The 24,549-nt window shown below is 42.3% G+C and overlaps 1 protein-coding gene, 1 long non-coding RNA gene and 1 pseudogene across 2 annotated transcripts; 1 reads left to right on the top strand and 2 right to left on the bottom strand.

The window, feature by feature from the left end:
- Positions 1–3,251: 3,251 nt before the first annotated feature.
- LOC140534125 (uncharacterized) lies at positions 3,252–5,270 on the bottom strand. Its single transcript, XR_011977166.1, has 3 exons — positions 5,251–5,270; positions 4,306–4,324; positions 3,252–3,379 (listed from the first exon to the last, which is right to left on the bottom strand). It is a non-coding gene; the product is annotated as an uncharacterized lncRNA (long non-coding RNA).
- A 3,597-nt stretch (positions 5,271–8,867) lies between these two features.
- LOC140497903 (U6 spliceosomal RNA) lies at positions 8,868–8,965 on the bottom strand (annotated as a pseudogene).
- A 4,590-nt stretch (positions 8,966–13,555) lies between these two features.
- Positions 13,556–22,893, top strand: KRT8 (keratin 8). Its single transcript, XM_072654765.1, has 9 exons — positions 13,556–14,111; positions 17,086–17,294; positions 17,794–17,854; positions 18,663–18,758; positions 19,225–19,389; positions 20,127–20,252; positions 20,991–21,211; positions 21,626–21,687; positions 22,483–22,893. Exons 1-9 carry the CDS (start codon positions 13,773–13,775, stop codon positions 22,668–22,670), a joined length of 1,467 nt encoding a protein of 488 aa, XP_072510866.1. The 5' UTR covers positions 13,556–13,772; the 3' UTR covers positions 22,671–22,893.
- The last annotated feature ends 1,656 nt before the right edge of the window (positions 22,894–24,549 follow it).

The following is a 24,549-nucleotide window of genomic DNA, read 5'->3' as shown; positions in this document are numbered from 1 at the left end:
GCAGCTCCTTATTTTATGTCTTGCCTGGCATGTACCATGAGCAGAACAGCAGAACAAGGTACTCTGTTCTCATATCTTTCAAGGAATTTTGATGCATCATGCAAGTGCATCTTCCATGTTGCTGGAAGAGAATCTTAAGCAGAGGTTTTGATCTTCCCAATCAAATGGCTTAAAAAACAACTGATAAACACAATAGGACACTGTGCCTCTTTTGGTCAATTGTATCATGGTAAAGATGTGGTCTACTGTGGGATGTTACTTCTGCAAATCTGCCTGTTTTATTAAAGGAATGTCCACTCTGGAAAATGAAAGTGATAGAATATGTTCACACTACAGGAAATTGTGAAAGGGACTGGTTCCTAGGAACATTTGATGCAGAGGGAAGTGGTCAGGAGAACAGTTTATTCAATGACTATAAAGACTTATGAACTCTCAATAATGAAATGATCATCAATGACTCCAGAGGATGAAATTGAGAGGTGCAAAATTGGACATGTCCAATATATGTATATGTCTTGCAATATACTATGCTTATAAGAGAGGGTTTAAAAATTTTTTTTGAGGGGAGGAAGTGGGGGAGGAAAGGCTGCCCACTGATATTGATACAAAAAAAGGAAGGATGGAAGAAAAGCATTATTGAAAGACACAAGAGAAGGAAGGTCAGAAGGGAACAGGAAGGGAGCAGGTTTTGGAACTTTTGCTGAATACAATTGAAAACAACAACAAATTCCCTACTCACCAAAAATCAAGTGATTCACAGTGAGGTTCATGGTTTCATGTATAATACTCTTCTCTTTTTCATTTCTAGAAGTGTTTGTGTTTGCTGATGTGCAGATTTTAAAAAAGAAAAAAAGAGGAAAAATTCTCATTTCTTTTTTAATATCTCCATCAAGGATGTCCAGTGACGTATGTTTAGATTATCCTTACAAGAATTTATATAGATGAGGAACTAGACATATTAGTCAGTTACTTATTGATGTTCTCATTCACCTTAGTTTTTGGCCTTATAAGGTCAAGAGTTTTTGGCATCCCTTTGCTATTTCAAAGGCTTGGCCTAATTGGATTGGATTTAGGCCCAGTAAATATCTCCTCAACCTCGCCCACTCTGCTCCCAAGGACTCACGGTTTGCTTCCTCAGCATAATTTCTCTGGATATCCCCTTCTCTCCCCAAGTCAGTGAATATATTTTTAAAATAATATTTTATTTTCCCCCACTTAGATATAAAGACAATTTTAACATTCATTAAAAAAAAATTTTTAAGTTCCAATTTTTCTCTCTCCCACTCACCTTCTCCTTTCCTGAGACAGTAAACAGTTTGAGATAGGTTATACTTGTTCAGTCATGCAAAACATATTACCATATTAGTTATGTTGTGAAAGAACACACAAACCCAAAGAAAAAATAGCTCAAAAAATACTGAAAGTGAAAAATAGTATGCTTCAATCTGTATTCAGACTCTATCAGTTCTTTCTCTGGAGGTGGATAGCATTTTTCATCATGAGTCCTTTGGAATTGTCATGGATCATAGTGAATATTTTTATAGTAATGAAAGGAATCACTTCTAGTCTAGGGACTGAACCTGTGAGTTCACTGGCATAGAGATCTCCAAGGGCAGGAAATACTCCTAGATTCAGGCCTGCGTCTTCTTTTCAATTTATAGATTTAGAGTTACTTAAGAGCACTGAGCAGTTTGGATGTACCAGGAATCATACAGCCCAGACATGTCAGAGGCAGGGCTTTCAACTCATGTCTTCCTGGCTCCAAGGCCATTTACTAAGCTACACTGCCTCTTATAAGTTTTACTGCTTTTTATGTTTTTTTTTGGTGGAGCTATTTCATTCCATATTTTATTTGAAATTCTATATTGCTGCTAAGATGTTTTGTTTGCCTGAGTAGTTTTATGTAATTATTTTCCAGCTAGAAACTACTGAGGAACTATTCTCCAAACTCTATCTGCTATGTCCTGCCTTTGTGCATTTGTATTAGCCTGTCCCCCAAGCCTGGCATGTCCTCCTCCTTCCCTCTTCATCTCAAGCCTGTGAAGTACCTTCTTTCCCTTCAAGGTTTAGCTAAGGTGCGGACTCTTCCCCTGACCCTCCTAGCTCCAAGTTCTCTGCTACATTATTCCTGAGCTCTTGGTATCTCAACCTTACATTCATAACCTCTCCTACCATACAGTTATTTGTGTTCGTGAATAACTTGTAAGCTCCATGAAGGCAGAGCTCGTATCATTGTCTTTAAAATAAGTATGTATTAAGAGCCTACAATGTGCTGGGTGCTAGAGATACTAATACAAAAGGGAGAGAATTCTTGTTACATTGTACTGGGGAGAGGCAACCTGCCTACTTTGAAAAGACAAAATTCAAAACTGGTTCATGGCCTCAAGGATCTTATTATACTTAGCATATTATACTGTACTTATCTTATTTTACTGTCCTGGGGAATGCATCCCTACCTACCCGTCTATCCATCCATCTGTCTATCTGTTTGTCTATCTACATGCACACATATATGTCTATATATGTGAGTATATATACCACATATACTCATAGTACATATACACACATACACATGTACACACATATATGTTCGTACACGTGCACATACATATATACACACATACACACGTATGTATATACATATGCATGTAAATAGGGCAGCTAGGTAGCATAGTGGATACAGCTCCAGTCAAGAAGTCCTGAATTCAAATGTGGCCTCAGACACCTACTAGCTGTGTGACCCTGGGCAAGTCACCTAACCCTGTTTGCCTCAGGTTTTTCATCTGTGGAATGAGCTGAAGAAGGAAATGGCAAACCACTTGTTTCTTTGTCAAGAAAGCCCTAAATAGGGTCATGAAGAGTCAGATATGACTGAAAAACAGTGAGATATATAAATATATATGTTTATATATCCATGTACTTATGTATAAAATAAAGTAATTTTTGGTGAGAGAAAGCTAGAAACTGCTTTTTACCAAAAAATAACTCTGTTTTCTCTGCCCCTGTTTCTGTGTTTCTTTACCAAACCCCAAGGGGAGCCCCAAGCCTGGGGGCTCTTAGCCATTGAAAGATTGATTCTACGAAAACAGTATCCTCAGATTGTAGCAACTTAAATTGAACAAGAATAGACCCAGCTGATTTTCCTTGTTTATCTTCCTCAGGAAGTTTTTAGCAATTGGAACAACCTCATTGATTTTCAGGTTGGAATTGGGGTATCTGCCAAGGGCTCTTGAATTCATGGAGGAAGTCTTCCCTGTGGAGTGCTTGTTGATGAAGGAAAAAAAATGATCAAGAGGATGTGGAGGTTCACAGCAAGGTTGAATCCTGTCTCAATCACTAGCGCCTGTGGCTTAATTGTGATCTGAACTTGTTTCCTCATCTGTAAAATAAGGATAATAACGTCCTTAGTACTTATCTCACTGCTAAGAAGAGATCATGTTGAAAGTGACAAGAATCAAATGAGAAAATACATGTAATATATTTTACAAATCTTACAGTGATTACAGTCCCTTCCTTCCTTCCTCCCTCCCTCCCTTCTTTCCTTCCTTCCTTTATTCCTTCTTTCCTATTTCTTTCTCTCGTTCTTTCTTTCTCTCCTTTCTTTCTCCTTCTTCTCCTCCCAAACTTTGTTGTCCCTAGATTGTATGTAAGTCAGTTCCATGAGTGTTGAATACCTTTTCCATGGTCTTAAACTATAATTCTAAATATTTCATATTAACCAACAAAATCACAAGTCCAGAGTCCTCTATACTCAAAATAATGTCCATCTCTGATTCATCTAAAAATCAGAAGTGAGTTCTAATGCTATCTTGATCACCTAATGATGTACTCAGCGGAATTATTATTTAGAGGATCCTGTTAGAGGAATCTTTTTGTAAAATAAAGAATCCTTGCCATAAGGCAAATAAACCCCCTCCGCCAATATATCTGGAGTTTTAGAATCTTGTTTGCTAGGTTTTTCTCAAAGACATACATATTGTATTATAATCTCTTTTAAGCAAGGAATCTGTCTTTGTTCCAACTATCTAACATATTGCTCTCATGAGTGAATAGGACTGAATGGATACTTTTTCTTGTTTTGGTTATAGTATATTTTCTTGTTGATATAAAGAAAGCATAAAAGAATGAAGAAAAATAATTTTATTTTTTAAATTAAAAGTATTTCACTGAACAAAAATCCAATTTCTCTTCTTCTCACCTGCCATCCCCTCCCCCATTGAGAAAGCAAGGAGAAAAAAGCCCTAATAATAAATATTCATAGTCAAGCAAAAAAAAAAAAATCTGCACCCCAAGTCCATTACCTACCTCTCTGTTAGGAGGTGGCCTAGGATGAAAAAAAATAAATTTAGAAGGAACTCCAAAAGTTTTCCAGAAATTTTGTGTTCAACATTACAGAAAATAAAAATAGTGTCTCAAAAGTCTTAATGCAGCTTTAAACATTAATTACTTCAGAAGTATAAATGTTACAAAGTTACAAAAACAACATTTGAGGGGTTAGTTATTTCATTTTTTAAAAAAGTATTAATATTTGTGAACTGATACAAAGTGAATTGAGCAGAACTAGGAGAATATCGACACGGTAACAACATTATTGTGTGATGTGAATGACTTAGCTGTTCTCAGAAATATAATGATCTAAGACACTTCCAAAGGACTCATAATGAAAAATGCTATCCATCTCCAGAGTAAGAACTGATAGTCTGAATGCAGATCAAAGCATACTATTTTTCACATGTGCACATGTGTACGTACTTGCGTGTGTGTGTGTTTTGAGGGGTGAGTCTTTGTTTTTGTTCACAATATGACTAATATGGAAATGTGTTTTGCAAGACCACATTAGTATAACCTATATCAAATTGCTGTCCTTCTCGATGAGGGAGGAGGGGAGGAAGGGTGGGAGAGAATTTGGAACTCAAAATTAAAAAAAAACCCTAATGTTAAAAATTGTTTTTCTGTGTAATTGGAAAAAAATAAAAGATTTAGAAAGTATTAATTCTTCTTATTAAAATTCAATATGACCAACCATCTTGTGCTACCTCACTTGTCAATTTTCCAATTTGGCAAAAGTTTTCATATACACTGCTCAATGACTGAAAAGATTGCATTTGTAATCCAGATTTTAAGGTGATCCAAAGAATGAGATTTTACTGTATATGTGACATTTTCAGTGAGCCTATTTGGGAACAGGGGGTGGGCACCTGGGCTGCTTTTGCAGATTGTCCCTGGCATCATTGCCAAGTAAATCCTTACCTTGTCCTGTCCTGAGAACTTTCCATTGGAACAAAGATTTCAAATGAAAAGGAAAAAGAAAAAAAAAACAGATTAGCATAATTAACACATAAAACTAGTCTGACAGTATGTGGGATATTTTACACTCATAATTCCCTACCTCTGCAATGAAGGGAGGGATGTGTCCTTTGTCAGCTCTTCTACAGGGCCAAGTCTGGGCACTATAATTACCCAGTGTTGAGATTCTTTTTATACTTTTGTACATTTTTATACATTTATACTTTTGTAGTTGTGTATACTGTTTGATGCTGTATGTCAGCCTTTCTTAAGTTTCCCTGAATTCTTCTACTTGTTGCTTCTTGTGGCATAGAAAGATGCTATTACATCAATGAACAACAATTTTTTTAGCTGTTATCCAATCCAAGGACATCTGCTACGTGTCCCCTAGTGACAAACAGGTCATAGCATCAAAATATCGACAATGATAGCTTTTACACAGCACTTTGAGATTTATTGAATACAAATTTTCTCATTTTATCCTCTCGACAATCCTGAGATATAGGTGCTATTATTATCCTCATTCTAGAAAAAAGGAAATTGAGGTAAGCAGAGGTTAAATCCCTTGCCCAGGGTCACATAGCTAATATGTGTCATGCATTTTTTGAACTCAGGTCTTCCTGACTCCAGGTCTAGTGCACTATTCCCTGAGCCAGGGATGTTAGACTCAAATAAAAATGGATCTTCTGAAGGCACACATTGACTTAGAAAACTAAAAATTAAAATGACGTCTGTTGGATTGTATTTTTATTCATTTTGTTAAACATTTTCCAATTATATTTTAATCTGGGCTGGCTACCAGTTTGACACATCTGCTCTGAGCCACCTAGATTTAGGAGGGACCTTAGAAATAATCTAATCAAATCCTCTCATTTTGTAGGTGAAGAAATTGAGGTCCAGAGAGTTGAAATGCTTAATTTGGAAATCTTGAGCTTATCAAACGGTAATTTTAAATTTCTATTTGGTTAAAATTTTGGTTTATTATGTTCTGCTGATCAAGGCAGAAATAAAAGCCATAGATGGAGTTTTCAGAGAAGCAGATTTAAGTTTGACATAAGGAAAAAAATTCCTAATAATTAGATTTGTCCAGAAGTGGAATGAATTGCTTCAGTGGGGGTGATGAGTTCTCCATCACTGGAGGTCTGTGATGGGTATCTGATCATTTGTCAGTGATTATTTCACAACCTTACTAAAAACCATTTAGCGGCTCTCTGCTGTGTATAGAATAAAATACAAATGCCTCAACCTGGCACTTTAAAACCCTCAAAATTCTTTTTGTGGTGGCAAAGAATTAGAAATTGAGGGGATGCCCATCAATTGGGAAATAGCTGAACAAAAGACTGATGAACAAGCTGAACAAATTGTGGTATATGATTGTGATAGAATACTATCGTGCCATAAAAAATGATGAGCAGGATGATTTCAGAAAAAACCTGGGAAGACTTATATGAGCTGACGTAAAGTGAAGTAAGCACAACCAGAAGAACATTGTACACCGTGCCAACAATATTGTAATGATGATCAACTGTGAATGACTTAGTTATCCTCAGCAATAGTGACCCAAGGCAATTCCAAAGGACTTATGATGAAAAATACTATCCACTTCCAGAGAAAGAACTGAAGGAGTCTGAATGCAGATTGAAGCAAACATTTTAAAATTTTATTTTTCTTTTTTTTGTGGGCATCTGTGTTTTCTTTTGCAACATGGACAATATGGAAATGTGTTTTGCATGATTACACATGTATACCCTAAAAATATGTTTTGCATAATTGCCCACGTATACCCTATGTCAAATTGCTTGCCTTCTCAGGGAGAGGGGAGGAAATGAAAGAGAGAATTTGGAACTCAAAATTTAAAAAAAAGAATGTTAAAAATTTTTTTTACATATAATTGAGAAGTTATGTATACACATATATGTATGTGTATATATGCACATATGTATGTGTGTATGTGTATGTACACATATACACACATATACACACACCCCTCTACACTAGCCACAACCTAACTTTCCAGCCTGGTTTCACATTACTCGCGTTCTCATGTTCTCCATTCCAGACAAACTTACCTACTAGTTATACCTAGATCTGGACTTTGTATCCCTTATGTTTTTATATTTGTACAAGTCACTCTCTGTTTCTGGAAAGCATTCTGGCCTTATCTTCACCTATTAAAATCCCCTGTTTTTCTTTAAGGCTGCTCTAAGAAGCCACCTCTTCTAGAAAGCCTCCCCTCATCCTTCCAAATGAAGGTGTTTTCCCTCCTCAGATTTTCCTAGAGCACTTTTTCTATCTCATGGCCTCCTCCTGTCACAACCTCTATTTGGCTATAAGCTCCCAAAAGACTTGTGACATTTTTCTTAGTTCCCCAGTTCCCCAGTTCAGTGTCTTTTGGGTAGGAGGCCCTTGGTCCATGTTAAATGTTATAAAGGGGCTGCTGATCAAGAGTTGTTTGGCACAGATGAACTCTGAGAACTCTTTCAGTTATGAGATTCTGTGATTCTGTGACTTGCCCCAAATCACTCAGTAAGTAACTAGATCTACTCCTTTTATGAAAAGGGAAACTGAGGTAACTTGTTTGTGGTAGAATAGGCAATTGAACTCAGCTTTCTTCCCTCTGTAGTCCAGTGTCTACAACTGGGACTGAGGAGGGTACTAGGTTTCAGGAGGTGTGCTTAAGAAGACAGCTTAGGAGTGTAAAAAAGGTAGAGGAAGACAATATTTTAAGCATGTGATGTAAAATGGGAAGGGTTCAGAGGTGGAAAAGGGATAAGGAAGGTGAGAAGAACTTTAATTAGATGTATAGGGACAGTGGATGTGGTCCTGGTTTGACATAAGGGACATGGGATCATCTACACTGCAGAATCTTCTGTAGGAAGGCTTTCCTGAATGACTGATAGAATGGTGATCCTAATGGGAAATTCCTTGATCTTCCTTTCTCAGTTAAATATGACTCCTATTCCAGTCTTCTCATCTCCATTTCTCCTCCTCCCCTTAGACCTTTGTTTGTACATAATCTCACCAATATATTTGACTCACATGTGTGTTTGTCCTGTCTGCCTTTTTTTTCAATCAACAAGTATTTATTAAAAGCTTACTATATGCCAGGCATTCTGCTAGGTACTGGGAATTCAAATCCCTCACTCAGGCCAGCCCCACAGAAATGTGGAATAAAAGCTCTGTATCATCATCATTAGATTCAATTCAATGAGCACTTATTAAGGTCCTGATCAAAGAGCTAAAGGAAAGCTAGCCAGAAATCCTCCAAGAGCTGACAATACTGGTCTCATTTACATAGATAATTAAATAATCAATCCATTAACTTTTATTAAGCTTCTGCTACAGTCAGGCATTGTGGTAAGTGCTAAGGATAAAAAAAAAAGGAAAAGACAACCCCCTCACAATCTCCTTGAGATAAGATGAAAACAAATATATACAAAATTAGCTGTATACAAGATAAATAGGAAATAATTAAGAGAAGGAAGGCACTAGAATTAAGAGGGGTTGGGGAAGGAACTTCCTGTAGAAGGTGAGATTTTATTTGGGACTTAAAGGAAACCAGGGAGGTTAGGAGTCAGAACAAAAATATGGAATGCTTCACGAATTTACACCTTGCTCAGGGGCCAAGTTAATCTCTGTATTGTTCCAAGTTTAGTACATGTGCTGCCAATTTGAGAAATGAGTAGAGCTGGCCTCTGAAGAAGGAAGCCCTGGGTTCAAGTCCTGCCTTGGACACATCCAAACTGTGTGACCTTGGAAAAGTCATTCAATTTTTCAGCACCCTTCATGCTGATCTGCATTGTTAAAGAGGGGTTCCTTAAGTCTGGTCCAAAAATTAAAAAAAAAATCTGACATAGTTGAAAAGATCTAATAACTATGAGGATGAGGAATAATGTTCCTAGGGAAAGTGGTACTTGAGCTAGCCTTAAAGGAAGTGAAGGATTCTAATCAGTCAGTCAATTTTATTTTGCTATTATTTTATAAAGTGCTTGCTGTGGACTGGTGCTGAGGATACATAGAACAGCAGAAGACAGGCAGTACACTCCAACAGAGTTGCTCGGCCTCACTTACTAGCTGCATGACACTAGGCAAGTCACTTAACCTCTGTTTACCTCAGTTCCCCCGTCTGTAGAATGAAGATAACAAATAGTAGTATCTATCATCCCTGGGTTGTGGCAAGGATCTAATAACTTAATAACTATAAAGCATTTAGTATAGTGTCTATATAAATGCTGTATCTTTGCCCCCAAGGAGCTCACAACCTAAAGGGGGAAGTGATACGTAAATAACTGGGTGCCTATATGATATATACAGAGAAGATGGGAGGGAATCCTAGAGGGGGAGGCCTCTTGCAGAAGGTGGGATTTCACCAGAGATTCTAAGAGGTCTAAGAAGAAGGAGAACATTGCAGGTGTGGGGGATGTTCGGCCAGTGCCAAGGTACATACAAGGAGACAGAGTGTCATGGAGGAACTGAATTCCAGGCATGGGAGAGAGTCATAGAACTGAGAAATGGAAGGCAAGTTTAGGGAACACCAAATGTGGCAGTTTGGCTGGAAAGGGCAGGGTGTGTGTGTGAAGAGGAGGAATGTAATAAGTCTGGAAGGCTAGTCTGGATGCAGACTGTCAAGGACTTTACATGCCATCTTTATCTTCCATATGCCCTAAGCAATGCTCCTGAGGTGTTCCAGAGCTTCCAGGCTTTGGGGCTGGACCTGTCACGCTGATTACCAACCCCCATGTTCTCCTTCTTCCCTTCCCCCCCACCCCTCCCTCCCTGAACCCCCCTCCCCCCCAGCCAAGCCACCTAGGAAAGAAGGTTGGCTCTTCTGTAGCCAACCATTTCAAAGTATTTTCCCTTTTGTTCTTCCACCCTTTTCAGACTTAGCCTGCCCAGCGCAGCCCACAGAGACCGACAGAGAACCTTAAAAGGAACTATCTACCTGTCTGACCCTCCCAATTTTCTTGTCCTTTGTCTCTTCTGTCCTTCTAACTCCCAAATGGGGGCTCTCCTGTTTCTCCACAACCCTCTTGCCCAGGGCCTTTCACATAGAGCCTTCCTCGCATTCAAGAGAGGGGAATTTTGCCAGAGGAACCAAATGCACACCTGTGAGATGGAGTCAGGGCTTCTAAGAGCCACCTCTGTAACTTTGTGGCAAGTGTCCTTATCTCTGTGGGCCTCAGTTTCCTCATTTGTATAATGAGGGAGTTGGCTTAGATGCTCTCTAAGAGGCAGCTCTGAGAGGCTGCAAAGACAGAGTGCTGAGTCTGGAGTCAGGAAGACCTGAGTTCAAATTCGACCTGAGACCCAGCCTGGTTGTGTGATCAGTAAGTCATTTCAGCTCTATTTGCCTCATTTTCCTCAGTTATAAGATAGGGATAACAATAACAACTACCTTACAGGGTTGTCATGAGGATCAAATGAGACAGAAGTTGTAAAAAGCATTTAGCACAGAGCCTTGCATACAAGAAGCATCGTATAAACTATTATTCCCTTCCCCCTCCCCTCTCAGGTTCCTTCTGGCTCCCATCATGATCTTATTGGTGACCTAGGTTTGCCACCTCTACCTGGATGACCTCACTTTTGGGAGCCTTAGTTTCTTCATCTGTAAAATGAAGGGTTGATTATATGGTCTTGAAGGTCCCTTCCAACTTCAAATCTATGATGTTAGGATGATCTTTATAAGCCAGGTTCCAATTCAGACTTTGAAGCCTCCACCAAGGTCACTTTCCCTTCTTCAGGGCCCTTATCTGCTCCTACAGCTACATTTGAGGTGAGGTGGGAGGAGAAGGTCAGTGGGGTACTAGGGCAGAGAGCATGAGGGAATGGGGAGGGAACGAAACTATATATGAGACACAATGTGCAAATAAACGTGTTTTAGTTCTCCTGCCTCTCTCTGGAGGTTGCCAGTCCCCTGCCTGGATGGGTGGCCTCATTCCTTGACTAAGGGAGCAAAGCCATGTGGAAAAGCCCCAGGTTCATTCCTTCACTGGGGTTCATTATGTTCTATTTATATGGTTCTCCTCTCCCCACCATTCATTCCACCAATAAGACCTGAGAGACAGAGAGACAGAGACAGAGACAGAGAGAGAGATAGAGAGATAGAGAGAGAGAGACGGAGACACAGAGAGACAGAGACAGAGAGTACTGTGCAGAAGCAAATGCAGGTATTTGTCTCTGAACTCCCAAACTGGGGTTGGCAAAGGGCAAGACTTTGAGTAGGGGCCATCTTCTTTTCTAATCTCACTTTCTCTGCAGGGACCTCTGTAGATCACAATATGGGAGAAATGGTTAACTGTCCTGGGGTTCCAGACTATAGCCTCTCTCCCTTTCTTCCCACCCACACAGCTGCCCTACCTGTCTGACCAGCTCCTCCATACTTCCGGCTTCTTACCCAGATCTGGCCCAATGCCCACTCCCTCCTGTTCTCAATGTGGGTGGAAAAAGAATATTCTTATTCTTCTGCTGTACTGGGTGTGGGCATGCGAAGCATATTCACTACCCTCACTTGGGAGGGACCCAGTAATTTGTAGGGCCAGGTGAATGAATTTCCAGTTTAAAGGGGTCATAACTGGGATCTTCCTATGACTTGGGATGGTTTGATCTTTTTAGAGAGGCCAAAACAGGAACCCCTCGTGGAGGGCTCTGGTCAGGAATCAGGGAGAGAATGCCTTTGTCCATGCACAAAGTACAAAGTGGGCTAAAGTTGACAAGACCTGGGTTCTAATCCTCATTCTGCCACTCAATAACTGTATGACCTTGGGCATGTTACTTCTCTTCTGAGTTTTATTTTACTCAACTGTAAAATGAGTTTGATTCAGATCCAGATCTAAAATTCTGTTCCATTTTCTAGTGGAGAATTCTCCTTTCCTCTGTCCTTACTCAATAGTTACTATTATGAAATAGAGCCTCACCCTTGATAATGACTTCTAGAATTCTTACCCTAAGGAATCAAATTTCTTGCCCTCCTCAACTTAAGCCCAACCCAACCAAACCCAGTTTAGCCCAGCCTAGGGGAGCTAAGCCCTTTGCCATCTCCACTGGCAGGTGTCTGTCTTGCTCCAACCTGCCCAGTTGACTCATCTCTGATAATGGGTTCAGGGATACAGGTGTAAGAAACTTCTCCTCTTTTCTCTAGTTGAAACTGGGACCAGCGAGAACAGCAGGGGAGAAAGTAAGCAGCTTAGGACTCTTGGCCTTCTGTCCATGTCATTGCCTCAGTTCTGTCTTTGATGTATGGGGATCAATCCTCAAAGAAATATAAGGACAGGCTAAGCTACCCGGGCCTGAGAGGGCAACTCCTGCCCTTCTTTCCCCTGGGAGATTCCTGTCCCTGTTTCCCCCAGGGCTGAACTCCTCTACATCTGCCTTGCACGTCCTCTCTGTTTAAGCCTCACTTAGCTTTCTCTAGTATCTCTTGGGTCCTGGAAACAGAAATGAGACCTAAGGAAAAAAGGAATTTCTGTCTTTTTGGATCTTGCAAACATAGGGGAAAAAATGGTCTTGGTGATGGGGCAAGGGGTGCCTGACCACCAAATAGTAGTCCCAGTTCTGAAACTCTGATACCCTGCCCCCTAGCTTGGTGCCATTGGATGTATGTGCATACCAACTTAACCCAGCTGCCTGGTTTCCTCCCCATTCACCATGATAGCAGACTGTACTGGAAAGAGCAGTGGGTTTGGATATTTTACTACCTGTGTGAATATTGGAATATGTGAATACTGTGTGTTAATCTCTTCCCTTATAAAAATGGATTTGATGATCTCTAAGGTCTGTTCCAGATCTAATTCTATGATCCTAATTTCTTGTTCCATAAAATCCACCCTTCATCTCAGTCCATGAAAAGAAGAGATTGAAGAGGGAAAGGGAACAGAGGGGAGAGAAGGGGAGAAGGGAAGGGGAGTAGGCTTCCTGATTTTCCCTGTTTATTTTAGAGTGAGGGTTGTGCTCAGAATTCTCCTCTGGAAGATAGCATGGTGTAGTTACCCCACTCACACACTGTAGTGGAAAAGATATGTGAATTAAGACACCTGGGTTCTAATCACTGCTCCATCACTAGCTATTTGTGCAACCTTGGGCAAATCTCTTTCACCTCTCTTGGCCTCAGTTTCCTCCATCTGGGAAATGGGAGGGGTGTGTGGCTTGGCCTGGCCTCTAGGGTCAGTTTCTGAGTCTTATTTTTCTGAATCCCAGGATGTCTAGGGGGAATAATTCAGCCCCTCGGGTCCCTTCCCTAGCCCCAAAGCTTGGCTCTCTGCTGCCCCCACCTGAGTTCCAGCCGAGGAGGTAGGTGTCAGGTTAAGCTCAGCCCCTCCAGGGGCCCCAACCACTCAGGTGCAGAGTCTCTTCTCCATTCTCCTCCCTCCCTCACCCTCCCTGGGGCAGGGTCAGGTCGTATAAAGCTAGCTCTGGGAGTTTCCCTTCCATATTCTCTATGAGCAGCTTCCCTTTCTTGGGTCTTGGTGTCTGTCCTTCTCGTCCTTACCATGTCTATCAGGTCAACTACCACTCGCCAGACCGTGAAGGTCTCTTCCTCCATCCCTCGGAGTTTTAGCAGCCGCTCCTACTCCAGTGGCCCCAGCTCCCGAATCAGCTCATCCTCCTTCTCTCGGGGTTCCTTCCGACCGGGGTTCGGCTTCGGGCCAGGCTATGGTATGGGCTTCGGGGGCAGCAGCGGGGTCGGTGGGATCACGGAGGTCTCCGTCAATCAAAGTCTCCTGAATCCCCTGAAGCTGGAACTGGACCCCAGCATCCAGGCCGTGAGGACCCAAGAGAAGGAGCAGATCAAGAGCCTGAACAACAAGTTCGCGTCCTTCATTGACAAGGTGAGTTTTGGGAGAAGAAGCTCAGTCCTGGTAATTATGGGTGTGTGTAAACTTGATGCTTTGGAAGCATCCAGGACTCTCAACTGGAGTTTACTAACCCTTAGGGGCTGGCTTCCAGATGGGATGGATGTTTGTGCCCCAAGATCTCCCTCTCCTTACTTGTGCCTATCTCTTTCAGCCTCTTCCCACTCCTCTGGTGGGCACTCAGTTTCCTGAACTTCCTTGAGTGGTGGGCACTGCCTTATAATCCTGGCAGAACACTATGCCCCCTCCCCCTTCCCCTGGCACCGCCCTCACCTCCAAATGAGTCACTGATCCAATGTTCTTTGGTTGGGGGAAGGGATGGTGTGTATGGAGGTGGAGGGGAGAGAGGAATCCAGCGGAGGTGGCTACGAGGAGAGGAATTTGCATAGCTTTAGACTCTTGCCCCTTACTTCCTCCTGGAGTTGCTAAACTAGGAATAAAGCTCTCGGTCCCAAGGCTGTACGTTGGGGCTGGCTGTCTTAAAGATTTTGGGCCAGAGGGCTGTCCCCAGAGCTATATGGTGAGATGAAGTGAGAAAAGAGTGGAAAAACCTCTACAATTCTTGCTAGCTTTCCTATACTGGATTCTTATCCAAAATTTGGGGGGGGGGGGTAGTGGGGTTTCAATAGGTGGCACAAATTAAATCAGTCTTTATTGAGAACTTAGAGAGAAGGGTCCTAACTTTGTCCTCAGGAGCTCCCAAAAAGATATATGTCTTCTTGTCTTAGATAACCTTCCATTCTAGGCACGGTCTCTTCCCTCTTCAGTCTGACATGCTGATTAAGGTCATAGGATTTAAAGCTGGAATTTTAGATTTGAGAGACTCAGCTTTCTAGGATTTTAGCAATCTAGCTCTTCCAGCCTCTTTCTTTTATAGGTGAAGAAGCAGAGACTCTTAATTTGGTGTAGGTGACTTGTTCTAAGTCAAGGCCCTAGTATTGGGGTCATATCTTCTGACCCAAGACCACAGTTCTCTCCTAGTCTACATCACTGTGGCCCTTTTTGGGTCTCATGCCCCTCCTCAGATAGCCCATGAACAATGAACCACACTCTGACTGCCCACTTGGCTCGGAGCCCAAATAGGGTGTGGGTACCCCCTCCCTCCCCCAAACCCACATCCGGGATTCAAAGTCTAAGGGTGGGCCAGACATACTTGATTTTAGTACCCATTATTTTTCCAGGGTTTATGACTTTGTGATAAAATGTAAGCCAGTATCTCTTCCTCCTTTTGATGTCTTTCTCTGCACTCCCACGCCCCTGTATCTCCACCCCCTCAATTAGGTTTGGGCCCTACTTTGGGCCCCTTTCCCTAATTCCAGGCCAGGTTTTGTCAGTGTCAGAGGTTCCTGGGTCCCTGAGGGTTTGTGGATTGATGTCTTTCCTGCTGATTCTGTCCTAGGTGGCATTATGCAAAAAGGAGGGGGGTGTGTGTATGTGTGTCTTATCCCACATGAGTTTATGGAATTATGTATCCACAGTTATACTTAAGGTACTAGAGACAGCCTCAGCTGACTAGAGGTGGGGAGAAAACAGCAATTTCTAGATACCATGTGGTACCTAAGTCCACATATCTGGTTCATCCGACATTCCCAGAGACTCCCATCATTTTCTGTCCCTATCTTTCCCTAAAACTACAGAGTCTGGGGAAAATTGGGAGGTAAAGAATCCAAAGAGTAACTCATAACCCCTTCTCATGAGTTCCCTGCCCCACTTGCGCCATCTTTTACTGCTTCTCCCCTACCCATCTGTTCTCTAGTAAATATTACTTTATAATCTCTCTTGATTTGCCGAAAGCCATTATGGCATCCTGCCTTTGGGTCTAAAGATACATTTGGGAACAGAACAGAGAAGTCTTACTCACCAACTAGAATTAGAGACTCCTGGATTTTTTGAAATTCAAGAAACATTTGTTGAACAGCTTCTTTTATCAGGTGGACAAGATGCAAAGTTTAGCTCACCATCTAGTTAGTTGGGCAATATGCCTACACTTTGCTACCTTACACAATAATATGCAAGGAAGGGAATGCAAATTGCCTGTGGAGGCCTGAGGGACTTCCCTCATTGGGCTTTGTAGGCGAACGGAAAGAATCAGATAAAAGAGTTAGATTAGAGGTAACTTTCTTTACCTCTTGCCATACAATTGTAGATTTAGAGCCAGAAGGGACCTTAGAATCCCCTAATTTCTTTACTTTACAGAAAGTTGGGTGCTGTTTGAACCTAGCATTCTTTCTGCTACACCATGCAGGATGTCATCCCTGCATGAGAAATAGAGGATAAAACAGATATTAAATGACAGGGCAAATACTGGAAGGAACCATAGATATTATTCTTATTTTAAAGATGAGTGAGATGAGGCTCAGAGAGGGAAACTAATTTACACAAGGTCCTCTTTGCTGTTAGTTAGCGACTGACTGAGTCAGGGCTGGAGTCACGATGTCCTGATTCCATTTCTACTTGCTCATTCCAGAACGAGCGTTGAGAGTTTACTGTTTGAGTGTAGGACAACTTGACAAACCTTGGATGCTGACATTTTCCTTTTTTCCTTCATTTTTCTAGCCTTCGAATAGATGGCAAACAAGGCCAAGGATAAAAGTTTGACATGGCTCATCAGGCCGCTCTTTAACTGCTTAGGAGTAGTGGATCCCCAGCCCTGCCCCCCAGTCACAAAAATAGTGGATAGTTTTTATTTTTTCATTACTTTCATTTCTGAATAGATCCCTCTCTCCTCACCCTCCCTAAACCCTGTAGCAGAAAATAAGAAAGAAAAAAGAAAGAATGAAAGAAACAGCAGTTCAGCAAACCTAACTAATATATCAACAGAGTTTGACAGTGTATACTATGTGGGAGGTGAGGAATTTCCCTCCTGGGGAGATTGCCTTTCTCTCACTTTTGCTTAATCACTTGTTTCTGGTGAATGTGGTTCAACCACCTCTTTTCATTCCCAATCCAGGTACGCTTCCTAGAACAGCAGAATAAGATGCTAGAGACCAAATGGAGCCTCCTCCAGCAGCAGAAAACATCCCAGAGCAACCTGGATGGCTTGTTTGAGAAGTATATTAACAATCTTCGAAGGCAGCTGGACTCCATGGGGCAGGAGAAATTGAAGCTGGAGGTGGAGCTGGGCAACATGCAGGGTCTTGTGGAAGATTTCAAAAAAAAGTAAGGGCTAAGAGGGACCTTCTGGATTCAGAGGCGAGGGTGAGGGTGCTCTCACTATCTCAAGTTCCCTATATCCTGGGTCTCTCAAACACATGCACTGCCTAAGGAATTTGGAGTTGGGCAGAAGAGTTTTTCCCAACTTTTAGGGGGCAAAATTCTCCTTCAAGAGGTCATTTGGGCTCCTGAACTTCCCTTATTCTGATGATACTCAGTACTCTTTCCTCAGTGCCTCTAAAAATCTTGCCTAAAATTTCCCTCCTGCATGCAGTCTGACCCATCTCACCTATCTTCCCCCCCCCCTTTTTTCTTGGAGTAATACTCCTGACCTCTGACCCCAAATCTGACCAGTGATCGAATGTGGAGGTGATTCAGAGGGGAGTATAGGACAGAGGGACAAGTGACCCTGTTAACCCTTCCCTTCTCCCCCCATGAATGCAACTTGTCTCTTCCCTGTAGACCAGTTCAACTCTGTGATCCCAATACCACCTTCTCCCAACAGGTATGAGGATGAGATCAATAAGCGGACAGAAAGGGAGAATGAGTTTGTTCTCATTAAGAAGGTGAGAGTGGTGCCTATGGAACATGCACTGTGAGTGTGTGCACACACATATATGTGTGAGACACCTTCAGAGGTGTGCCTTCCTATCCCCACCTTATGCTTCTCAAACAGGGCTTCATATGGAGGAAGAAGGCTGGGGGATAGGGCAGGAAGAAAAGACACTCATAGTCTGTCTATACCCTAGTCCCAAGGGTCCCTTCATTATAGTCTCTTGTTTTGGGGATCTCAAAGGAGGATGAGACTAGGTCTTCTACTCCAGGATCTCCTAGTGTGATAAGGGAGGTAAGGCATCCATACATCTTCCATCTATCCATGTGCATTTATTAATTCATTCAACAAATATTTCTATGTGCAAGACACAGAAAATGAGAGGCAAATATATTAAGAAACAGACTGGAACAGAACTAGAACCAGAGTTGGACAAGGGCTATTAGGGGTCAGTTAATTGAAATTAATATCTGATTTTGAATTCCTAACAAGTGTTCTTGCCTCAGTGCTTCTGGTGAAAGGGAACTAGTTGTAGCTAGACAGAACTCCAGACATCAGTTATGGAAGGGGGAGATGAGGATGCCTATTGGGAAAGCCAAAAGCTTGGGTAGGGGGCAGAGGTAGGTGGAGAACACTTCCTACAAAGAATGTGCTGAAAAGTTGGGAGTAGTACTTTAGAGGAGGAAAGACATCCATCCTCAGGTAGAAGGAGGGGTAGGGGAGGGGAGGGGTGAGGATGGCTTATTGTTCCCAGTGGGAGGTGGTGGCTGATGATGGGATGAAGTCTCTGGCTTAGTGGCTCAGGCTTCCCTTCCTTCCAGGATGTGGATGAAGCCTATATGAACAAGGTGGAACTGGAGTCCCGCCTGGAAGGTCTGACTGATGAGATTAACTTCCTCAGGCACCTATATGAAGAAGTAAGTCATTGGGTACTGGTGGAGTGGTAATATGTATGTCTTCATGTTCTTTCCTTTGTTGGATGAGAATTACCCCCTTAGGAGACAGGCAGCATTCTTCTCAATCCATCCCACCTCCCCACCTTCCCATTTCCCAAGCCATATACCTATAGATGAGAAGTACTGATAAGTGAGCCAAAGGGTTGATTTTTCCCTTTAGTGTTTCATCTTTGGCCTGGTTTCTTTGGTCTCTACCTGATATTCTTAATTTTTCAACTATCCCTTTCCCTCTGTAGAGACTTTTCCTGTCACACCTCAACTCTAAAACTATTCATTCTTTCTTGACTAGCCTCTCTCCCTTTCCCAGGGTCTACTGGGAATGTCTTCTATGGACATTCTCCTATACAACAGGACTATAGTAATTCTGGGGTGGATCTGGGAGGAGAATGTTGACAGCATCTTACTCTTTTCCTCCCCTTCACCCTAGGAGATAAAAGAAATGCAGTCCCAGATTTCAGACACCTCTGTGATCCTGTCTATGGACAATAACCGCTCCTTGGACCTGGATGGCATTATTGCTGATGTCCGAGCCCAGTATGAGGAGATTGCCAACCGCAGCCGGGCTGAGGCTGAGACCATGTACCAGATCAAGGTGAGTAAAGAGATAGACATTGAGGGAAGGGAAACTTTCTGTTCTACCCCCAGTTGCAAGGCCAGCACTTAAAAGAGCTGCTTTTTTCCATGTAATGAAAAGAGTATCCACCTAGGATACTTATAAGCTGTATGACCCTAGGGTCAGCCACTTTGTCTCTGTGGTCCTCAGTTTCCTGAGCAAAATAGGTTGCATGATCTCCTGCATAGGGTTATTGTGGGAGAAGGCATCAGTAAACCTTAAAACACTGCAGAAATGTAAGTGGTTTATTATGCTATTTAAACCCACTCCTGCCATAAGGGTCAGTCAATGAACAAGCAGTGTTAAGTGCCTACTATGTGCCAGGCACTGAGGGTAGGAAGAAAGTCAAAAACATGCTCACATGGAAAAAGATGTACATACATGATATATCAAAGTTTTAAGGTGAAGAAGGAAGGCAGTGTGTATGTGTGTGTATGCGCGTGTGTGTGTGCGCGCGTGTGTGTGCGCGCGTGTGTGTGCGTGCCCACAAATAACAAGCATTTTTTAAATGCTACTGTGTGCCAGACATTGTTCTAAGCACTTCACAAACATTATCTCATTTGCAAATGGAAGGTGTTCTCAGAAGGAAGCCACTTGCAGTGAGGTGCAGCTGGGATTTGAGTTATATCTAAGAGTGAGCCAGGGAGGTCAAGGGGTCTTCTGTGACTTTGGGAATCTGTAAAGGGCAGCCTTACTCATCTCTCTTTCTCCTCTAGTATGAGGAACTGAAGCACCTGGCTGGGAAACATGGAGATGACCTTCGCCACACCAAGACGGAGATCTCAGAGATGACCAGGAATATCCACAGGCTTCAGGCCGAGATTGACGCACTCAAAGGCCAGGTGAATGAGTGGCGGAGGACTCTTTTCTAACTTGCCCTCGTAGCTACCATTCCTCACCTTTGGACATGGGGAAGGAGGTGTTAGATACACAGATGTGAGTGCAGGATCAGCGGTCAGGGGAGATCCAGAAGGAGGAGGAGATGGAGAACTTCCAGCCTGATCGGGGAGGCTGCCCAAGCATCTGGACAGTAGTGCTAGAGACATGAGAAAAGGATTGAGGTTGGGAGCATTGATTTAAGAAACAATAGAGAAGGTCATAGAAGAGGAGCAAAGTTGTGCTGCCATTTGGAGAGAATCTTCAAGTTAAAAGGGAGATTGGAAGTGGGGTTGAAGTGATGTATCTGATCCAGGAAGTCCCGGGACATGATTAGGATCAGATGGGACAGCGGGGTAGTTAAATTAGCATCGGGTGGGGTGATGAGGAAAGGGATCAAACTTTATGAATCTCACCATCTTCTAGAACTTTCATTTGGTGGGGGGAAAGGGAAGGAGAGGACACAAGTATTTATTAAGAACCTACGATGTACCCAGACATTGTGATAAGCTTTTTACAAATATTATCTTATTTGAAAGGGAAAGCAATAGTCCAGTGGAAACTTTCTTTGCACAAATTTTCAGTGCCTCACCTGGGCTTCCCTGGTCCTACTAGTCTGGGGCAGATGATGGGAGGAGAAGTTGAGGGAGGGAAGAAAAGAATTCCTGGTCCTCGCCTTGGCTCACCAATTTGGACTTCCACAGAGGGCCTCCCTTGAAGCCGCCATCACTGATGCGGAGCAGCGTGGGGACCTGGCCATCAAAGATGCCCAGGCCAAGCTGTCTGAGCTGGAAGCTGCCCTGCAGAGGGCCAAGCAAGACAAGGCCCGCCAGCTGCGGGAGTACCAGGAGCTAATGAATGTCAAGTTGGCCCTAGACATTGAGATTGCCACCTACAGGAAGCTGCTGGAGGGAGAGGAGAGCAGGTAGGTATGGGGACTAGCTGTGGGGAGACCACTCTGATAACTCCCCCTTAGTGATAGTGGTCCTTTAGACCAGGGTGTCTTAAATTTTTTTCCAATCTTGACCCCTTTTCACTTCAGCAGGCTTTACATGGCCTGAGGACATGCACAGTGCTAAGTATGCATGCTTTGTGTTCAGAACCAAGACTGCAGTGAAGCTGCAGGATGCACTGCTAGAAATACTTGAATTCATTACACGTTTGATTTTTAATTGATTTTTGGTTATTGTGCATTTGGAAAACTTTTACTGTTGCCAAACATCACAACTCAGTTTAAGAAGTGTTGCTTTAAACATAAGTGGGGGAGTTCTCATGAAGAAGGTCAGTAGGGAAGTGGCCAGGTACCCCTCCATGCTAACCCTATCTGTTCTTTGGATAGACTCGAGTCTGGGATGCACAACATGAGCATTCACACCAAGACCACCAGTAGAGACTACTCAGGTAAAAGTCTCTGGGAAGAAACGGTATGGGTGCAGAGATGTCCAGGAATCCTTCTCTAGGATGATGTGTTAGGTATAGGGGAGACTCTCAAAAGTTCTAGAATTCAGGGGGTTTGACTTTCAACTCTAGGTTCAGGAGGTTGTTTGCCAGGAGCACTGGTACCCACAACCCATGCTTGCCAACTCTGAGCCCCTCTCCTTTACCCCTGCCTTATTCCATTTTAGCTGTTGTCAAGTCAGTCAAGTCAACAAGCATTTATTGAGTGCCTGTTATATTCCATGCACTGTGATATGGGCTGGGAGTACAAAGAAAGGCAAAACAGTCCTTCCACTCTAAGAACTTATAATATAATTGTCCTGGGAATTCTGACACTTTTAGGGTTGAAAGTGGGTGGGTGAAAGTCTGAAGCAGGGGTCAAGCCACCAAATCAACAAGTATTTATTAAGGCTAATGGATTATTGTTATTTAAATCCACTCTTTGCAGTAAGGGTCAGTCAGTCAGGCATTTGTTAACTGCTTACTGTGTGCTAGGCATTGCTTTAAGTCATGGGGATCCAAAGAAATCTCAGGAGACAGGAGCCCTGCTACTGGTTAGTTACCAGTTAACTGGACAGTACCTGGTACATAGTAATAAGGCGAGAGCTAGGATTGAACAGATATAACTGTACATAGACATCAGGAAGGGAGGGATAGGAATAGGAAATGCTCTGGGAGATGGAAGGGAGACATGGGTGTGAGATGTGGAGCTGAGAAAGGGAATCAGCAGTATAGTAATTTGGGCACCTTTTTTTTCAGGTGGCTTCAGCACTGCCTATGGAGGTCTCACCAGTCCTGGCCTTGGCTATGGACTGAGCTCCTTCCAGGCTACTTCTGTCTCTGGTTCCCCCTCTTACAGCCAAGTCAGTAAGGCTGTGGTGGTAAAGAAGATCGAGACCCGAGATGGGAAGCTGGTGTCTGAATCATCAGATGTTCTGTCCAAGTGAGAGGTCATCTTAGATCCTCACAGCCCACCTCTTTCTTGTACTCCTAAGAATCTCCAAGACACCCAAGGGAAGACTAGAGGTGGGGGAAGAAATTGAAAAGACCTGCTTTACAGGTCCCAGTCGTACCTTCTATTTTGCCTTGCCTGGGTTCCTTGCTCTTGCCAATATCCTTGAAACAATTTGTGTTTTCAGAAATAAAAGCAATTCCCCATTTCAAACCTAATCCGTGCTGTTTCCTTTGGTGGGGGGTGAGGTTAGTGAAGGAGAAGGCAGTTTATGGGGTTTGGAAGATATATATGGACTTAAGAGCATCCTTCCTCATCCCACTTAGGTTGGGGTACCTCCATTACCACCAGCATCATGATCACAATAATGGAAAGAACACTGGATTTAGTATTAAGATATGGATTTAAATAAAAGCTTTGTCATTAGCTGAGTGACACTGGTCCAATTACTTCCTCCCTCTGGACCTCAGTAAATGGTTGACGTTTTAAACTTTTAACTTGTAAAGGCTTTTCTAGCTCTGACATCCTATGATTCAGTGACAAATTATGATCCTTAAGGTTACTTATGCAAGGCAGGACCCCATCCAACTTTCTAATAATATTGATAGCATTGACATAGTATTTTAAAGATTGTTTTGTTCAGACAGTTGTGTCTGACTTTTCATGACTCCATTTGGAGTGGTTTGCCATTTCCTTCTTTGGCTTATTTTACAGAGGAAGAAACTAAGGCAAACAAGGTTAAATGACTTGCCTAGGGTCACACAGTAAATGTCTGAGGTCAGATTTGAACTCAAGATGAGTTTTCCTGACCCCAGGTCCACCACTCTATCCACTTCACCACCTAACTGCCCTATTTTAAGGATTACAAAGAACTTTATATATGTTAACTCATTTGATCACAATTCTATAAAGTAGATGCTATTATTGTCATTCCCATTTTATACATGAAACACTGAGATTGAGAGAGGTTAAGGAATTTGCCCAGAGTCACATAGCTAATAAGTATCAGTCAGGATTTGAGCTTGGGGTCTTTCTGACTTCAAGTCCAGTCAGTGTTTCTTACACTGCACTACCTAGCTGCCTTCCCACACAAGTTGTGAGTCTTCAGTGGAGTTGCTCACTTCTTAAGATCAATCATTCATTTTCCTTGGGAATCAGCTTTTCTGTCTGGGGTGAATCAATGACCTAGCTCTCCTGAGATGTTAAATTGACCTTGGTATGGGAAAATGATGCTACTATTTTGATTATATCAAATTCAAAAAGTTTTGCACAAACAAAACCAATGCAGCCAAGATTAGAAGGAAAGCAGAAAGCTGGGAAATGGTTTTTTTTTTTTTATGGCAAGTATCTCTGATAAATGCCCCATTTCTCAAATATATAGAGAATGGAGTCAAATTTATAGGAATGTAAATCATTCCCCAATTGATAAATGGTCAAATAAAAAAGAACAGGCAGTTTTCAGATGAAGAAATCAAAACTATCCATAGTGATGTGAAAAAAAATGCTGTAAAATGCTATGGATTAGAGAAATATAAATTAAAACAACTCTGAAATACCACCTCACAGTTATCAGATTGGTTAATATGGCAGAAATGGAAAATGGTAAATACTGGAGTGATGTGGGAAAATCAGGAAACTAATGCATTGTTGATGGAGTTGTGAACTGATCCAATCATTCTGGAGAGAAATTTGGAGCTATGCCAAAGGGCTATAAATCTGTGTATACCATTTGACCCAGGAAATCCCCCTACAAGGTCTGTATCCCATATAGATTTTTTTTAAAAAAAGAAAAGGACCAAAATGTGCAAAAAATATTAATTGCAACTCTTTTAGTGGTGGCAAAGAATTAGAAATTGAGGGAATTCCATTCATTG

Source organism: Notamacropus eugenii, chromosome 3, assembly GCF_028372415.1.
Source record: "Notamacropus eugenii isolate mMacEug1 chromosome 3, mMacEug1.pri_v2, whole genome shotgun sequence".
NCBI classification, from domain to species: domain Eukaryota; kingdom Metazoa; phylum Chordata; class Mammalia; order Diprotodontia; family Macropodidae; genus Notamacropus; species Notamacropus eugenii.
The sequence above is the reverse complement of the archived record's forward strand: the minus strand, read 5'-3'. Positions and strand labels throughout refer to the sequence as shown.